The sequence below is a fragment of the Cucurbita pepo genome, chromosome 16, assembly GCF_057944985.1.
Source record: "Cucurbita pepo subsp. pepo isolate OVF chromosome 16, ASM5794498v1, whole genome shotgun sequence".
Classification (NCBI taxonomy): Eukaryota; Viridiplantae; Streptophyta; class Magnoliopsida; order Cucurbitales; family Cucurbitaceae; genus Cucurbita; species Cucurbita pepo.
Genome location: NC_141813.1, coordinates 12734587 through 12746973, shown reverse-complemented (window position 1 = coordinate 12746973; position 12387 = coordinate 12734587). Strand labels below are relative to the sequence as shown.

Here is a 12387-nt window from a genome sequence, read left to right as displayed (position 1 = left end):
CGCCTCCTAAAGTTCTCTATGCATATTCCAAAGGAATGTTAGAAGAGACGAGAAACACAATCACTTTTGAAGATATGCAATCCTGTTGTGCTCAGTTGGACACCACTTCGATTAGGATCAAAACGTCACCTGTGCGAGATTTTACTTTGTAGATTGGCTCGGTAAAAGGGCAGCTAAGACAACTCAACTAGAATCAATTAAGAATATATTTAAGCGGATTTTACGAACATGGTTGAATAAACTATTTTTTTTTTCGAATTCAATGAAAAAATTTGAACTTATGATCTCTTAGTTTATAATAAATATTTTAAATAAATTCTTCTACAGTTTTAAAATAAAATTTGACCAATTAAAATTTAAAATGGAAATGAATTAAATAATGGAATAATTAGTTTACTTTTTAATATAAGTTTGGTGGGTATAATTAAATGTACCGACAAGACTAGGCTGCCCCAACAGTGGACTTTTGCTATAATACCAAATGGATCCATTCTTTAATTATAAAATAAAATAAATTTCAATAATTATAAATAACCTTTCGGTCGTTATTTTTATGTTAAAGATCATTTTCATACAATTCTATAAGTATTAAATAAAATATATTTTCATTTAAAACAATTTTCAATTTTTAATTAATATAAACTTCAAAATTAATGGTGATAAGATCGGTAGGTGAAATGGGAATAATTCTATTAAGTTGACATAATATTCTTTAATATTCTCACTATAAGTCCTCACATTTAGCATATGCTTTAAATTTTAATTTTTTATAATTATTATTTTGCAATATTATATAATATATAATGAACAAAAATAAAATGATTTTATATTAAAAATAATAATTTATATTTTAAATTATAAATTATAAGATTAATTATACAAAATTGGGTCCTATTGGGCCTCAAGAAGGAAATAGGCCCAGTTTTAGGGGTCAGAGAACGGAGAAAGAGGAATTCAAGAGTGGGCCTGAGCCCAAAGTCGAGTATATATAAAAGGCCCGTTTATTTGGAAGTTGCCACGTGGTGCGCTATATTAAAAATCTGACGGCAGAAAAGAAAGACACTTGTCAATTATAGAATAGGCGGTGGATACACGCTCTGAAATGAGAGAGTACGAAAGACAAGAACAAAGTACGTTTTTTAGCGGGTATGGTGGGCCCCATTCTGATGCCGTACCACGTGCACTCATTTGTTCTTTGCCTTCCCCAATCGCCTTTCCACCAAATATCACCTCCATCATTTTCCTTTTTTTTTTTTTTTTTTTTTTTTTAGAATTTATAAATTTATTTTCGTTAATTTATTTTTATGTATTATTTTCTATCTTATATTAAATTTTTTATTAAAAAATTAATTAAATCATATTAAACCCCAAATTTAAATAAATATTATAATTTCTAGCGGTTTAAATTTCACATAAATCAATCGATTATAACTCTATTCAGAGGTAAACTCAAGAAAATCTTTTACTTTCAGAGGTCACCGACCTACCATAGAACCCTATTCAATAAATAGAACGTTTATCGATATATTGGCCTAAAAAATTTTATAATCCACCCAGCTTATATGGGCTAGAATATCAGAATTTATTTTGCTAATTAATTCATAATTAATTATGAAAAAATGGGAATTATTTTTGAATTTGTAATAAATATGGACGAGGAAGGCGTTGGATGTAATTTTCCGTACCTCTGTTTCTTCAAGCGGATGACTTCTCGGCAAGAATCTTGGTGGAGTCTCTGAACCAATCAACCCTGTTTTCCAGCTTCTTCTTCCTTCTTCCACCCATAGATTCCTCGTTTTCTCCTCCTCTGTTCTTTGATTTAGCCATTTCACCATGTTCTCCAAAGTTGATTCTGCTCCATCTCCACTGAAGAAGAAGCTCAAGACCATTGACATGGACGACGCATTCTCCAGACCCTTTGATCATCTCACAGAGGAGATTATCTTCGTGATTCTCGACCATCTTCACGACGATCCTTTTTCTCGGAAATCGTTCTCTCTCGTCTGCAAATCCTTCTATTCCGCCGAATCACACCACCGGAAATCTCTAAGACCACTGCGCTCTGACCTGATTCGAAGTATCGCTCGTCGATATCCATCCATTTCGAAACTTGACCTATCCCTTTGCCTTCATGTTGAGGATTCGTTTTTGAATGCGATATCGTGTGCTTGGAAAACGACGTTGTTTTCCATCGATCTGTCCCGGTCTAGGTCGTTTTCGAATGAGGGATTGTCGAATTTGGTTACGAATTGTGCTGGATTGGTTGAGATTAACTTGTCGAATGGGGTTGCACTGACGGATTCGGCGTTGAAGGTCATAGCGGAGGCTAAAAACTTGGAGAAATTGTGGTTGGCGAGGTGTAGATCGATTACGGATATGGGGATTGGTTGTGTTGCTGTTGGATGTAGAAAGCTGAAAGTCTTGTGTCTGAAATGGTGCGTGCATATTACTGATATGGGTGTTGGTTTGATTGCAACGAAGTGCAAGGAGCTAAGGAGTTTAGACCTATCTTTCTTGCCGGTATTTCCCCCTCCTTCAACCCCCCCGCCGCCTTCTTTTTCAAAGCTAATGAAGATTTTTGTTACAGATTACTGAGAAATGTCTTCAGCCAATTCTTCAACTGCAACATCTTGAAGAACTAGTTCTTGAGGAATGCCATGGAATTGATGATGAAGGCCTTGCAGCCTTTGAGCGTTACTGCAAGAAAAACTCATTGAAGGTACATTCCTTAATTTGGCCGTTTCCTTTGTTGGGAAAACATTTTTCTGCGGCTTCAATGTAATTACTATTGATATAAGTGCAAATTTGTTGGCAGTTGCTTAATCTGACTCGCTGTCAAAGTATCAGTCATTCTGGTTTGTCTTCTTTGATTAATGGTTCTGAAGATCTTCAGCAGCTCATCTTATCATATGGCTCTTCAGTAAGTGAATGTAGTTGTATTTTGGTGATAATCTGAGATTATTGTGCTTATCTGATTATGTTCTTGCCTTAGATCACAACGGATATGGCAAAATGTCTGCATAATTTTTCTGGTTTGCAATCATTAAAATTGGATTGTTGTTCACTTACGACTTCTGGGGTAAGAGCCATTGCTAATTGGCGTGCATCACTTAAGGAGCTAAGCTTAAGCAAGTGTGCAGGGGTGACTGATGAGTGTGTCTCCACCCTTGTGCAAAAACACAATCAGTTGAGGAAATTAGACATCACTTGCTGCCGCAAGATAACTTATGCATCCATTAACAGCATTACAAGTTCATGTTCTTCCCTTTTTTCGCTTAAGATGGAATCTTGTAGCCTGGTTCGTAGAGAGGCTTATGTATTGATAGGAAAACACTGTCCATACTTGGAGGAACTTGACGTCACTGACAACGAGATCGACAATGAAGGTTGTACAGGGCTTTTAGCTCCTGTTTTACATTACATATTCCATGATTCTTTTAAGTTTTTGACATTAATGTTGCTTCTTTTGTTTAGGCTTGAAGTCTGTCTCCAAATGTTCAAGGCTTAGTGTTCTGAAGCTGGGAATTTGCTTGAATATAAACGATGATGGTCTATCCCACATTGCGAATGGCTGTCCAAAAATCAAAGAGCTTGATTTATATAGGTATGATGTCTGTCTATTTGTGTGAGATCCCACGTCGATTGGAGAGGGTAACGAAACATTCCTTATAAGGGTGTGAAAACCTCTCTTTAGCATACGCGTTTTAAAAACCATGAGGTTGACGACATACGTAACGGGCCAAAGCGGACAATATTTGTTAGCAATGGTATTGGAGCCAGACATCGGGCGGTGTGCCAACGATGACGCTGGGCCCCCAATAGGAGTGGATTCTGAGATCCCACATCGATTGGAGAGGGTAATGAAGCATTTCTTACAAGGGTGTGGAAACTTCTCTCTAGCAGACGCGTTTTAAAACCATAAGGCTGACGACGATACGTACCGGGCCAAAGCAAACAATATATCTAGCGTGTGGGCTTGGGTTGTTGCAATTTGAGTTAGAGAGCTTCATAAGCTTCCTACATTGGTAGACGTTTAGGAAGGAGGATATATCCGTTTTTGGTCTTAGCACATTCAAGATTGAATATCTTTTTTGGTTTCTTGATATGTAGAAACATCAAATCTAGATAGCACATCTCTAGATTACTTCTTAACTTTTAATATCAACATAAATCTAAAACTATAGACTTATCATTACCTAAAAGAAAAATACAAGTACCTAAACGTTATACTTATAAGAGCTCAAATATAGAGCTCAGTACATGATTTTCCTGTAGTAATTTAGTAAGTTTTCTCTTTTTTCCATTTTGTTTCGTTAGGTCGACAGGAATAACTGACAGAGGCATTGCAGCAACCGCTGAGGGTTGTCCTGTTCTTGAGATGATTAACATTGCTTATAACAATAAAATTACAGATTCTTCATTAAAATCCTTGTCAAAATGTTTGAGGTTAAAAGCACTTGAAATTCGAGGGTGTTGTAGCATTTCATCCATCGGCCTCGCAGCCGTAGCAATGGGATGTAAGCAGCTTACTGTGCTAGATATAAAGAAATGTGTCAATGTAGATGATGATGGGATGCTTCCACTTGCTCAATTCTCTCACAATCTGAAGCAGGCATGCTCCTTCATTCTCTATTGCCCTGAAAATGAGTTTGGTGTAAACTGTACTGCTAAAGGTTTTCCTCTTTTGGTTGCAGATAAACTTATCATACTGTTCGGTTACAGATGTTGGGCTATTGTCTCTAGCTAGCATTAATTGCCTGAGAAACATGACCATCTTGCATTTGGCTGGCTTGACTCCAGATGGCCTCACTGCCGCCCTGCTGGTATGTGGTGGTCTAAGAAAGGTGAAGCTGCACTTGTCATTCAAATCCTTGCTTCCCCCGTCTTTTCGCAAGTACCTGGAAACCCGTGGATGCGTATTGTACTGGAGGGACAAAGCATTCCAGGTACTCATCTTCTTATGCTTTAGCTTGTTCATCTCTATGGCTTGTTGTTCATCTCTATGTCATTGTGTAATAGCCCAAACCGATTGCTAGTCGATATTATCCTCTTTAGACTTTCTTGTTTGGGCTTCTCCTCAAGGTTTTTAAAAGGTGTCTGCTAAGAAGAAGTTTCCACACCCTTATTAATAATGTTTTGTTTTCCTCTCCAATTGATGTGCGATCTTACAATCCACCTCCCTTCGGGGCCCAATGTCCTCGTTGCCACTCATTCCTCTCTCTAATCGATGTGGGACCCCCCAATCCACTCCCTTCAAGGCCCAAAATCCTCACGGGCACACCGGTTAGTGTCTACTCCCCTTCGGGGTTCACCCTCCTCACTGGCGCATCGCCCGGTGTCTGGCTCTGGCTCTGATACCATTTGTAACAGCTCAAGCTCACCATTAGCAGATATTGTCCTCTTTGAGCTTTTCCTTTCGGGCTTCCTCTCAAGATTTTTAAAATGCATCTGCTAGGGAGAGGTTTCAACGCCCTTAATAACATTGCTTTCGTGAATAAGTTAAGTTCAGATACTCATAGAATATTCCACCCTTCTCATATGGATGTTCATATTATCCTTGATTGCAAACTTCTTAGCATGAAGCTTCTTTGATTTCCACCAAACTGAACTATGTATATATTTTAAGATGTTCATGTCTTTTCTGACTTTACAATCCCAGTTTCCATACATTTTCCATGTGACTGACCAAATGGAAACTAGGACAAGAGGCTGATGAACCTTGTTGTTAGTAGGTTGACCAAGACGACAAAGATTGGAATTTGCACAGTGGGAAAAGCTTAGGATGCTCAACATAATCCCTGGCAAAGATTTCAAAACTTACACACTCTAGACAGGTAGCTTGACATTAAGCCATGATCCAAACAGGCAGAAGAGGAACAAATAGCTTGCTTGATATTTAGCATAGCCAATGACCAAAGATGTCACAGCATGATCTACTCATCACAGGGCTGCTGCTGGTTCTCCTGCTACCCGTTTCTCGCTTGCAGCACGCACCCCCAAACGCCAAAGCAGGCCTTCTCCCGGGGCAAGATGCGAGAGATTCGACTCAACACGTGTCCACAACAGAGGCCGACATGTGTATCGATGCAGATGACCATATGTTTGAAAATAAGAACTTGATAAAGCTGTAAATTTGTTGCTTTGGAAACTGTGAGAAAGAAGGCGTTGGTTGAACTAGTGTTGAAGTTGTAAAGAGTAAAAAAAGGGAAGGCGTAGGCCATGTCTTGAGGAGTATGGGGAAGACTCTCCCAAATTCTCCGGGAATTGAAGCCTGAATCTGCAAACCCAGATCCTCTTTCTTCTCAGCAATGCCTCAACATTACATGTGCTCTCTTTACAATCATCTACTCTTTAAACTCTGCAACACTCACATGCACATCTATACACTCCCAACCTTATTTTTAGCTATGGATTACCCTATCTAACTCTTCTCGATACCGCTGCGAGCTTACTTATTCCGGACTATAAGTTCGTTAATTGTAGATTACCATGTTGGTACCCGTGAGGACGTTGTGTGTAAGGACGTTGGGTCCCAAGAAGAATTGATTGTGAGATCCCACATTGTTTGAAAAAATGGAACGATGGAAACTTCTCTACACAGTACACGAGGTCCTAAAAAACCGAGGCAAATCACTTGGTATTAAAAATGAAATTTATATATTAACTTGAGAAACAAATCATTACCATAAAAAAAAAAATTATATATATATATATATATAATCAAATAATTTGTAGTCCAAAGAAAAAAATAATTAAATAATAAACATTTACATTATTATCATTTATGGAAGTGAGAGTTTGAGAAGATCATGTGAAATTGAGAAGACCAAGTTATTAATTTATAACTTATATTATCATATATATATTATCCATGTCAGAAATTATTTTATATTATTAGATAAAATAGAGTAATTTTCTTATTTTATAATTGCAAATGTTAAATATTTTATGTCAATTGACAAAAAAAAATGAAGAGAAAAAAAGAACTATAAATTTACTTTACAAAATATTTTTTTTACCTCTTAAAAAAATATTGTCTATCAAATTTATGATTTTTAAGGATTATTTTTATTATGATATATTTTTTAAAAATTAAAAAATAATAACAGTAATTGACAGAAAAAAAAAAAAGATAAAGAGAAAAAAGAACTATATATTCACTTTACAACAGTAATTTCTTTTTACCTCTTCAAAAGGAATGGAAAAATTTCGAGTTTTTTTTAATCCATCTCAAGATTTCACAACTCGGAACAAAAATTGGGTGATAAACAGCAAACTTACCCCGGTAAAAAAAAAAAAAAAAAAAAAAAAGAACCGAAATTACCGCTCCGATTCGTTTTTAAACTCGGCCAGAAAATCGGATCCCGTCGCCGGCGAAAACAAAACTTTTACATGTGAACTATATTATTTTAGTCTTCAGAAATGCTCTCCAAACGGGGCCGCCATACGACCACCCGGGCACCGCGGCGGTCCCGCCGCGACGGTTTCTTGTCGGATACAACATCGGAGAGGTAAGAATCACTGTCTCCGGTGGCGGTACAGTTTTTGGCCTTTGAAGACGGAGTTTTGAGGCTGCTTCCGGCGTTTCGTTTCTTCTCCGGTAGAGAAGTCGCCGGAATCACGAAATAAATAGTGCCCCTTTTGAGCTCAGATTCCGGCGAGAGAATCAGAATACGACGAACAACCCCTTGTGAAGAAGGCTTAGTAAGAACATGATTTGGGTTCGCTTTTAGAACCTCGCCGGCGGTGATGGGATGGGCAATTTCTTCAACATGGCCGTTCAAATGAACGATTCGGATCAAATCAAGAGCTCCACAAGGAAGAACACAAGCCAAACAACACCTTAAACTGTTACCCATTTCAACAAATTACTAAAAAACAATTAAACTCTTGAATTTTTGTGAATGGGAGGAGAAGAAGAAGAAAGGACAATTAGGTATATATATATATATATATGAAGCCCAAATTTATTTGTACGAACAAAACTAACAAGATGGGATTTTTATTATATTAAATTACATGTGAAATTACCAGTTTACCCCTTGGAGTAAATTCCCATTCTAGTGGCCTTTTTCTTAATTTAAAAAACCATTTCTTATCGGGGGCGTGTTTGGTAACTAGAATAAGCAAGCGGGTTCAAGGGTATTCCCGATACTCCTCGAAAGACATTAGCTAGCGAAAGTTCTCCTTTTCCTATTCATTGAATTCTTTGCAGTTGAGTTCAACCGAGCGAACCTGATGATTCACAGGAGGCATGTCTTCCTTCATGTCGAGAGTTGTTATGGTTGAAAAATTTACAAAACAATTAAATTAGGTCAAAAATGTCACAATCTGACCCGACTCAACTCGTTAATATTCTGGTGTAATTCCTAATTAAAGTCGATTTTGATAAAATTATTATTTTGAAGTACAAAAGTTTTATATTTTATTTTATATAATTTTAATATTTGTGATTGTCCCACCATTAGGAAACAAGTTAAAGTGGGTCACAATAAGACATTTTATTTTTGGGGTTTGTGGGTTTATTGGGAAACATAGAAGAAATAGGGAAGTGGTTGAAGTTTGCTGCCTTAATGGCCTCTGCATAAGAGGTATCTAACGTTCTAATCACGAACACCACGTGTCGTTAAACGACTATCCATTAGCATATTATCAATATTCAAGTATAACACAATTGATCAAGACATAATCTCGAATCTGCACAATAATATGATATTGTCCACTTTGAGCATAAACTCTGTGGTTTTATAGAGCCTCCCCTGAGGCATATGTAGTCCTCGAATAGTCTCCCCTTAATCGAGACTCGACTCCTTCGTCTAGAGCCCTCGAACAAAGTATACCTTTGTTCGACACTTTAGTCACTTTTGACTACACCCTCAAGGCTCATAAATTTTCGATATTTAGAGATTCTATTGATATGGCTAAGTGAAGGGCATGAGTCTGATACCATGTTAGGAATCACGAATCTCCACAATGGTATGATATTGTCCACTTCGGGCTTCCCCAAAAGACCTCGTACGAACGGAAATCCATAATTGTTCTCTAAATTAGCTAACGTGACACTCCCTCTCCCAACAATCCTCAACAGAATCGACCACAACTTCAACCAAAAATGGAAAATCTTACCCATAAAATGAAATACAAGGGATGGAATTAAGTTAATCGAGAAAGAAAATCAAAACCAAATCAAACCATAATTAGTTCTAAACTGCTGGCAAAGCCCTCTATAAATTTGTGCTAACATGAATGCTGAAGGACAACAAGAACTTCGAAGCATACACGCAATGGCACGAGCTAATTTACCTCATTGTTGCTCTATCGCTTCACGTAATCTGGCTGTTATTTCTTAGCAAACCATGCAATGCTTCGAATGTTAAGATTTCTCGTTCTTTTCTTGCAATTCTCATATTCGGCGATTCTACTGTAGATACGGGAAATAACAACTTCATTCCCACTGTCTTCAAGGGCAATTACTTTCCATATGGTAAAGATTTCCCGAACCATGTTGCCACGGGAAGGTTTAGTAATGGAAAACTCATACCGGACATGATGGCTTCTAAATTGGGGATAAAGGAGCTTGTTCCTCCGTTTTTGGATCCTAAATTGTCAAATGATGATATCAAAACAGGGGTCAATTTTGCATCTGCCGGCACAGGCTTCGACGATCTAACATCGACTATGAACAAGGTAATTTCGATGACGAAGCAAATTGATTTGTTCAAGAATTATACTCAAAGGCTCGAAGGGATTGTAGGTATGGATGAAAGTAAAAGAATTATTAGCCGTGCTTTGGTGGTCGTTAGTGCAGGAACCAATGACGTACTCTTCAATTTCTACAACGATCCTATCAAAAAGTTGAAATACAATATCAGCAGCTATCACGATTTTCTACAAAGCAAATTACAGAGCGTGGTCGAGGTAAATTTCATACCGTATACACTCATTAATCCAATCAATATTCGACATAAGGTTAAATTATAAAAAATATATATATATATATCTTCGACTTTGCTTTTATTTAAAAAAGTGCCGTGAAGTTTAGATCGGTACACCATTTTAGCTACGTCAACATCACATCATTCGAGATTTCAATTAATTTTTAGGGTTCTGGAAGATATTCTAATAAACCTATTTTTGTTCGAAAATGCTTCTCGCTAATTTTATTGTAGGGAATTTACAATCTTGGATGTTCGAATATTATGGTTGCTGGACTCCCTCCAATCGGGTGTCTTCCCATTCAAGAGACTCTATCATTTAAAGATCTCCCGACTCGAAAATGTGTAGAAGATCAAAATTCAGATTCAGAAGCCTATAATCAAAAGCTACTGAAGTTGTTAAAAAATTTAGAGGCTAAACTCTCGGGAAGCACGGTTTTGTATGCTGACATTTTCACCCCAATCATGGACATGGTCAATAATCCTCATAAATATGGTAAGTCGGGAAAATATTTTAGAGAAATCAAGTTATGAAAAAAAAAAATCAATTTAATTAACGTGAATTTTGTTTGGGGATTTTATGGAACAGGTTTTGAGCAGACAAACAAAGGTTGTTGTGGAACGGGATTGGCTGAAGCAGGGCCTCTATGTAATGTATTAACCCCAACGTGCAAAAACCGATCAAAATTTGTATTTTGGGATAGCTTTCATCCGACTGAAACAGCCTATAACTTCATGGCGGAGTCGCTTTTCAATAAGTTTTTCGATCACGTGAATCGAAATTGATAAGTTTCAACCGAGCTCTAGTTTTATGGCATTATGGGTTTAAAAGTATGTCGTAACTAAAAATAAAACTAAGTTACAATAATAATTGACAAAAAAATGAAGAGAAAAAAGATCTATATATTCACTTTACCTCGGAACAAAAATTGGGTGAAAAACAGCGAACTTACCACCGGTAAAAAAAAAAAAAAAAAAAAAAAAAAGAACCCGAAATTACAGCTCCGATTCGTTTTATCATCTCGGCCGAAAAATCGGATCCCGGCGCCGGCAAAAAACAAAACTTTTACATGTGAAGTATATTATTTTAGTCTTCAGAAATGCTCTCCAAACGGGGCCGCCATACGACCACCCGGGCGCCGCGGCGGTCCCGCCGCGACGGTTTCTTGTCGGATACAACATCGGAGAGGTAAGAATCACTGTCTCCGGTGGTGGTGCAAGATGGAGTTTTGAGGCTACTTCCGGCGTTTCTTTTCTTCTCCGGTAGAGAAGTCGCCGGAATCAAGAAATAAATAGTGCCCCTTTTGAGCTCAGATTCCGGCGAGAGGATCAAAATCCGACGAACTACCCCTTGTGAAGAAGGCTTACTAAGAACATGATTTGGGTTCGCTTTTAGGACCTCGCCCGCGGTGATGGGACGGGCAAATTCATCGATGTGGCCATTCAAATGAACGATTCGGATCAAATCAAGAGCTCCGCAAGGAAGAACACAAGCCAAACAACACCTTAAACTGTTACCCATTTCAACAAATTACGAAAATTTTAAACTCTCTCTAAAAAGTTTGAATTTTTGTGAACGAGTAAATAAGAATAAAAGACAATGAACTATATATATATATATATATAACTCCCAAGTTTATTCGTACGGACAAAATCAACAATTTGGGGATTTTTTTTATTAAATTATATAGTAAATTCCGGCGTGTTTGGTAACTAGAATAAGCAAGCAAGTTGCAGGACAGTGCCCTTAAATAATTTATATAATAATTGTAATATGATTAAATAATTTAAATTCACAGAATGTGACAGTTATTGACGTTCGGTTAGCTTTAATTAAAGGAAAATTAATGTTAATTTTATAAAATATATTTTCTTACCATTCAATTATATATTATTATAATTCTATTTAATTTTAAATAGGATAGGAATCACAAATCTCTACCATAGCATGATACTGTCTACTTTGAGTATAAGCTCTCATGTCGCTTTGGGCTTCTCCAAAAGGCCTCATAACAATAGAGTTAGTATTCCTCAACAATCCTCCCCTCGAACAAAGTACACTATAAGTCTCAAGGGTCTCCCCTTAATCGAGGCTCCATCGAACAAAGTATACCATTTGTTTGACACTTTAGTCACTTTTGACTACACCTTCGAGGCTCACAATTATTTTTTCGATATTTGAGGATTCTATTGTCATGACTAAGTTTAGGACATGACTTTGATAATGTTAGGAATTACCAATCTCCACAATGGTATTGATATTGTCAACTTTGAGCATAACCTCTCATCGCTTTGCTTGAGCTTCCTCAAAAGTCCCCGACAAGTTATTCTACATATTAATATTTTATTTTTATTAAAAATAAAAATTGAAATAAATGACTAAACAACCCAAATTAACCTAACCTAATATTTTAAAATTGGATTGAGAAGGAGAGTTGTTATGGTTGAAAAA

The 12387-nt window shown here is 36.9% G+C and overlaps 3 protein-coding genes and 1 pseudogene across 8 annotated transcripts; 2 read left to right on the top strand and 2 right to left on the bottom strand.

Annotated features, from left to right (window-relative positions):
• Window positions 1-1733: 1733 nt before the first annotated feature.
• Window positions 1734-6408, top strand: LOC111777429 (F-box/LRR-repeat protein 3). 5 transcript variants are annotated; one of them, XR_015412192.1, is made up of 9 exons: window positions 1734-2520; window positions 2588-2719; window positions 2816-2920; window positions 2993-3386; window positions 3475-3604; window positions 4318-4612; window positions 4695-4946; window positions 5730-5834; window positions 5947-6408. XR_015412192.1 is itself a non-coding variant. In XM_023657023.2 (9 exons), the coding sequence occupies exons 1-8, from the start codon at window positions 1834-1836 to the stop codon at window positions 5793-5795; spliced, it is 2058 nt and encodes a 685-aa protein (XP_023512791.2). In that variant the 5' UTR covers window positions 1734-1833; the 3' UTR covers window positions 5796-5834; window positions 5947-6408. The 5 variants fall into 5 exon arrangements, 4 of the variants coding, with proteins under 4 accessions (XP_023512791.2, XP_023512790.2, XP_023512792.2 ...); XM_023657023.2 differs by having other exon boundaries at window positions 5733-5834; XM_023657022.2 differs by having other exon boundaries at window positions 5733-6408.
• Window positions 6409-7268: 860 nt separating this feature from the next.
• LOC111777063 (uncharacterized) lies at window positions 7269-7859 on the bottom strand. Its single transcript, XM_023656503.2, has one exon. It carries the CDS (start codon window positions 7857-7859, stop codon window positions 7410-7412), a length of 450 nt encoding a protein of 149 aa, XP_023512271.1. The 3' UTR covers window positions 7269-7409.
• Window positions 7860-9284: 1425 nt separating this feature from the next.
• LOC111777062 (GDSL esterase/lipase At2g30310-like) lies at window positions 9285-10731 on the top strand (annotated as a pseudogene). Its single transcript, XR_015412193.1, has 3 exons — window positions 9285-9918; window positions 10170-10431; window positions 10525-10731. The product of XR_015412193.1 is annotated as a GDSL esterase/lipase At2g30310-like (transcript).
• A 142-nt stretch (window positions 10732-10873) lies between these two features.
• On the bottom strand, window positions 10874-11457 carry LOC111777061 (uncharacterized). Its single transcript, XM_023656502.2, has one exon. It carries the CDS (start codon window positions 11455-11457, stop codon window positions 11023-11025), a length of 435 nt encoding a protein of 144 aa, XP_023512270.1. The 3' UTR covers window positions 10874-11022.
• Window positions 11458-12387: the final 930 nt, after the last annotated feature.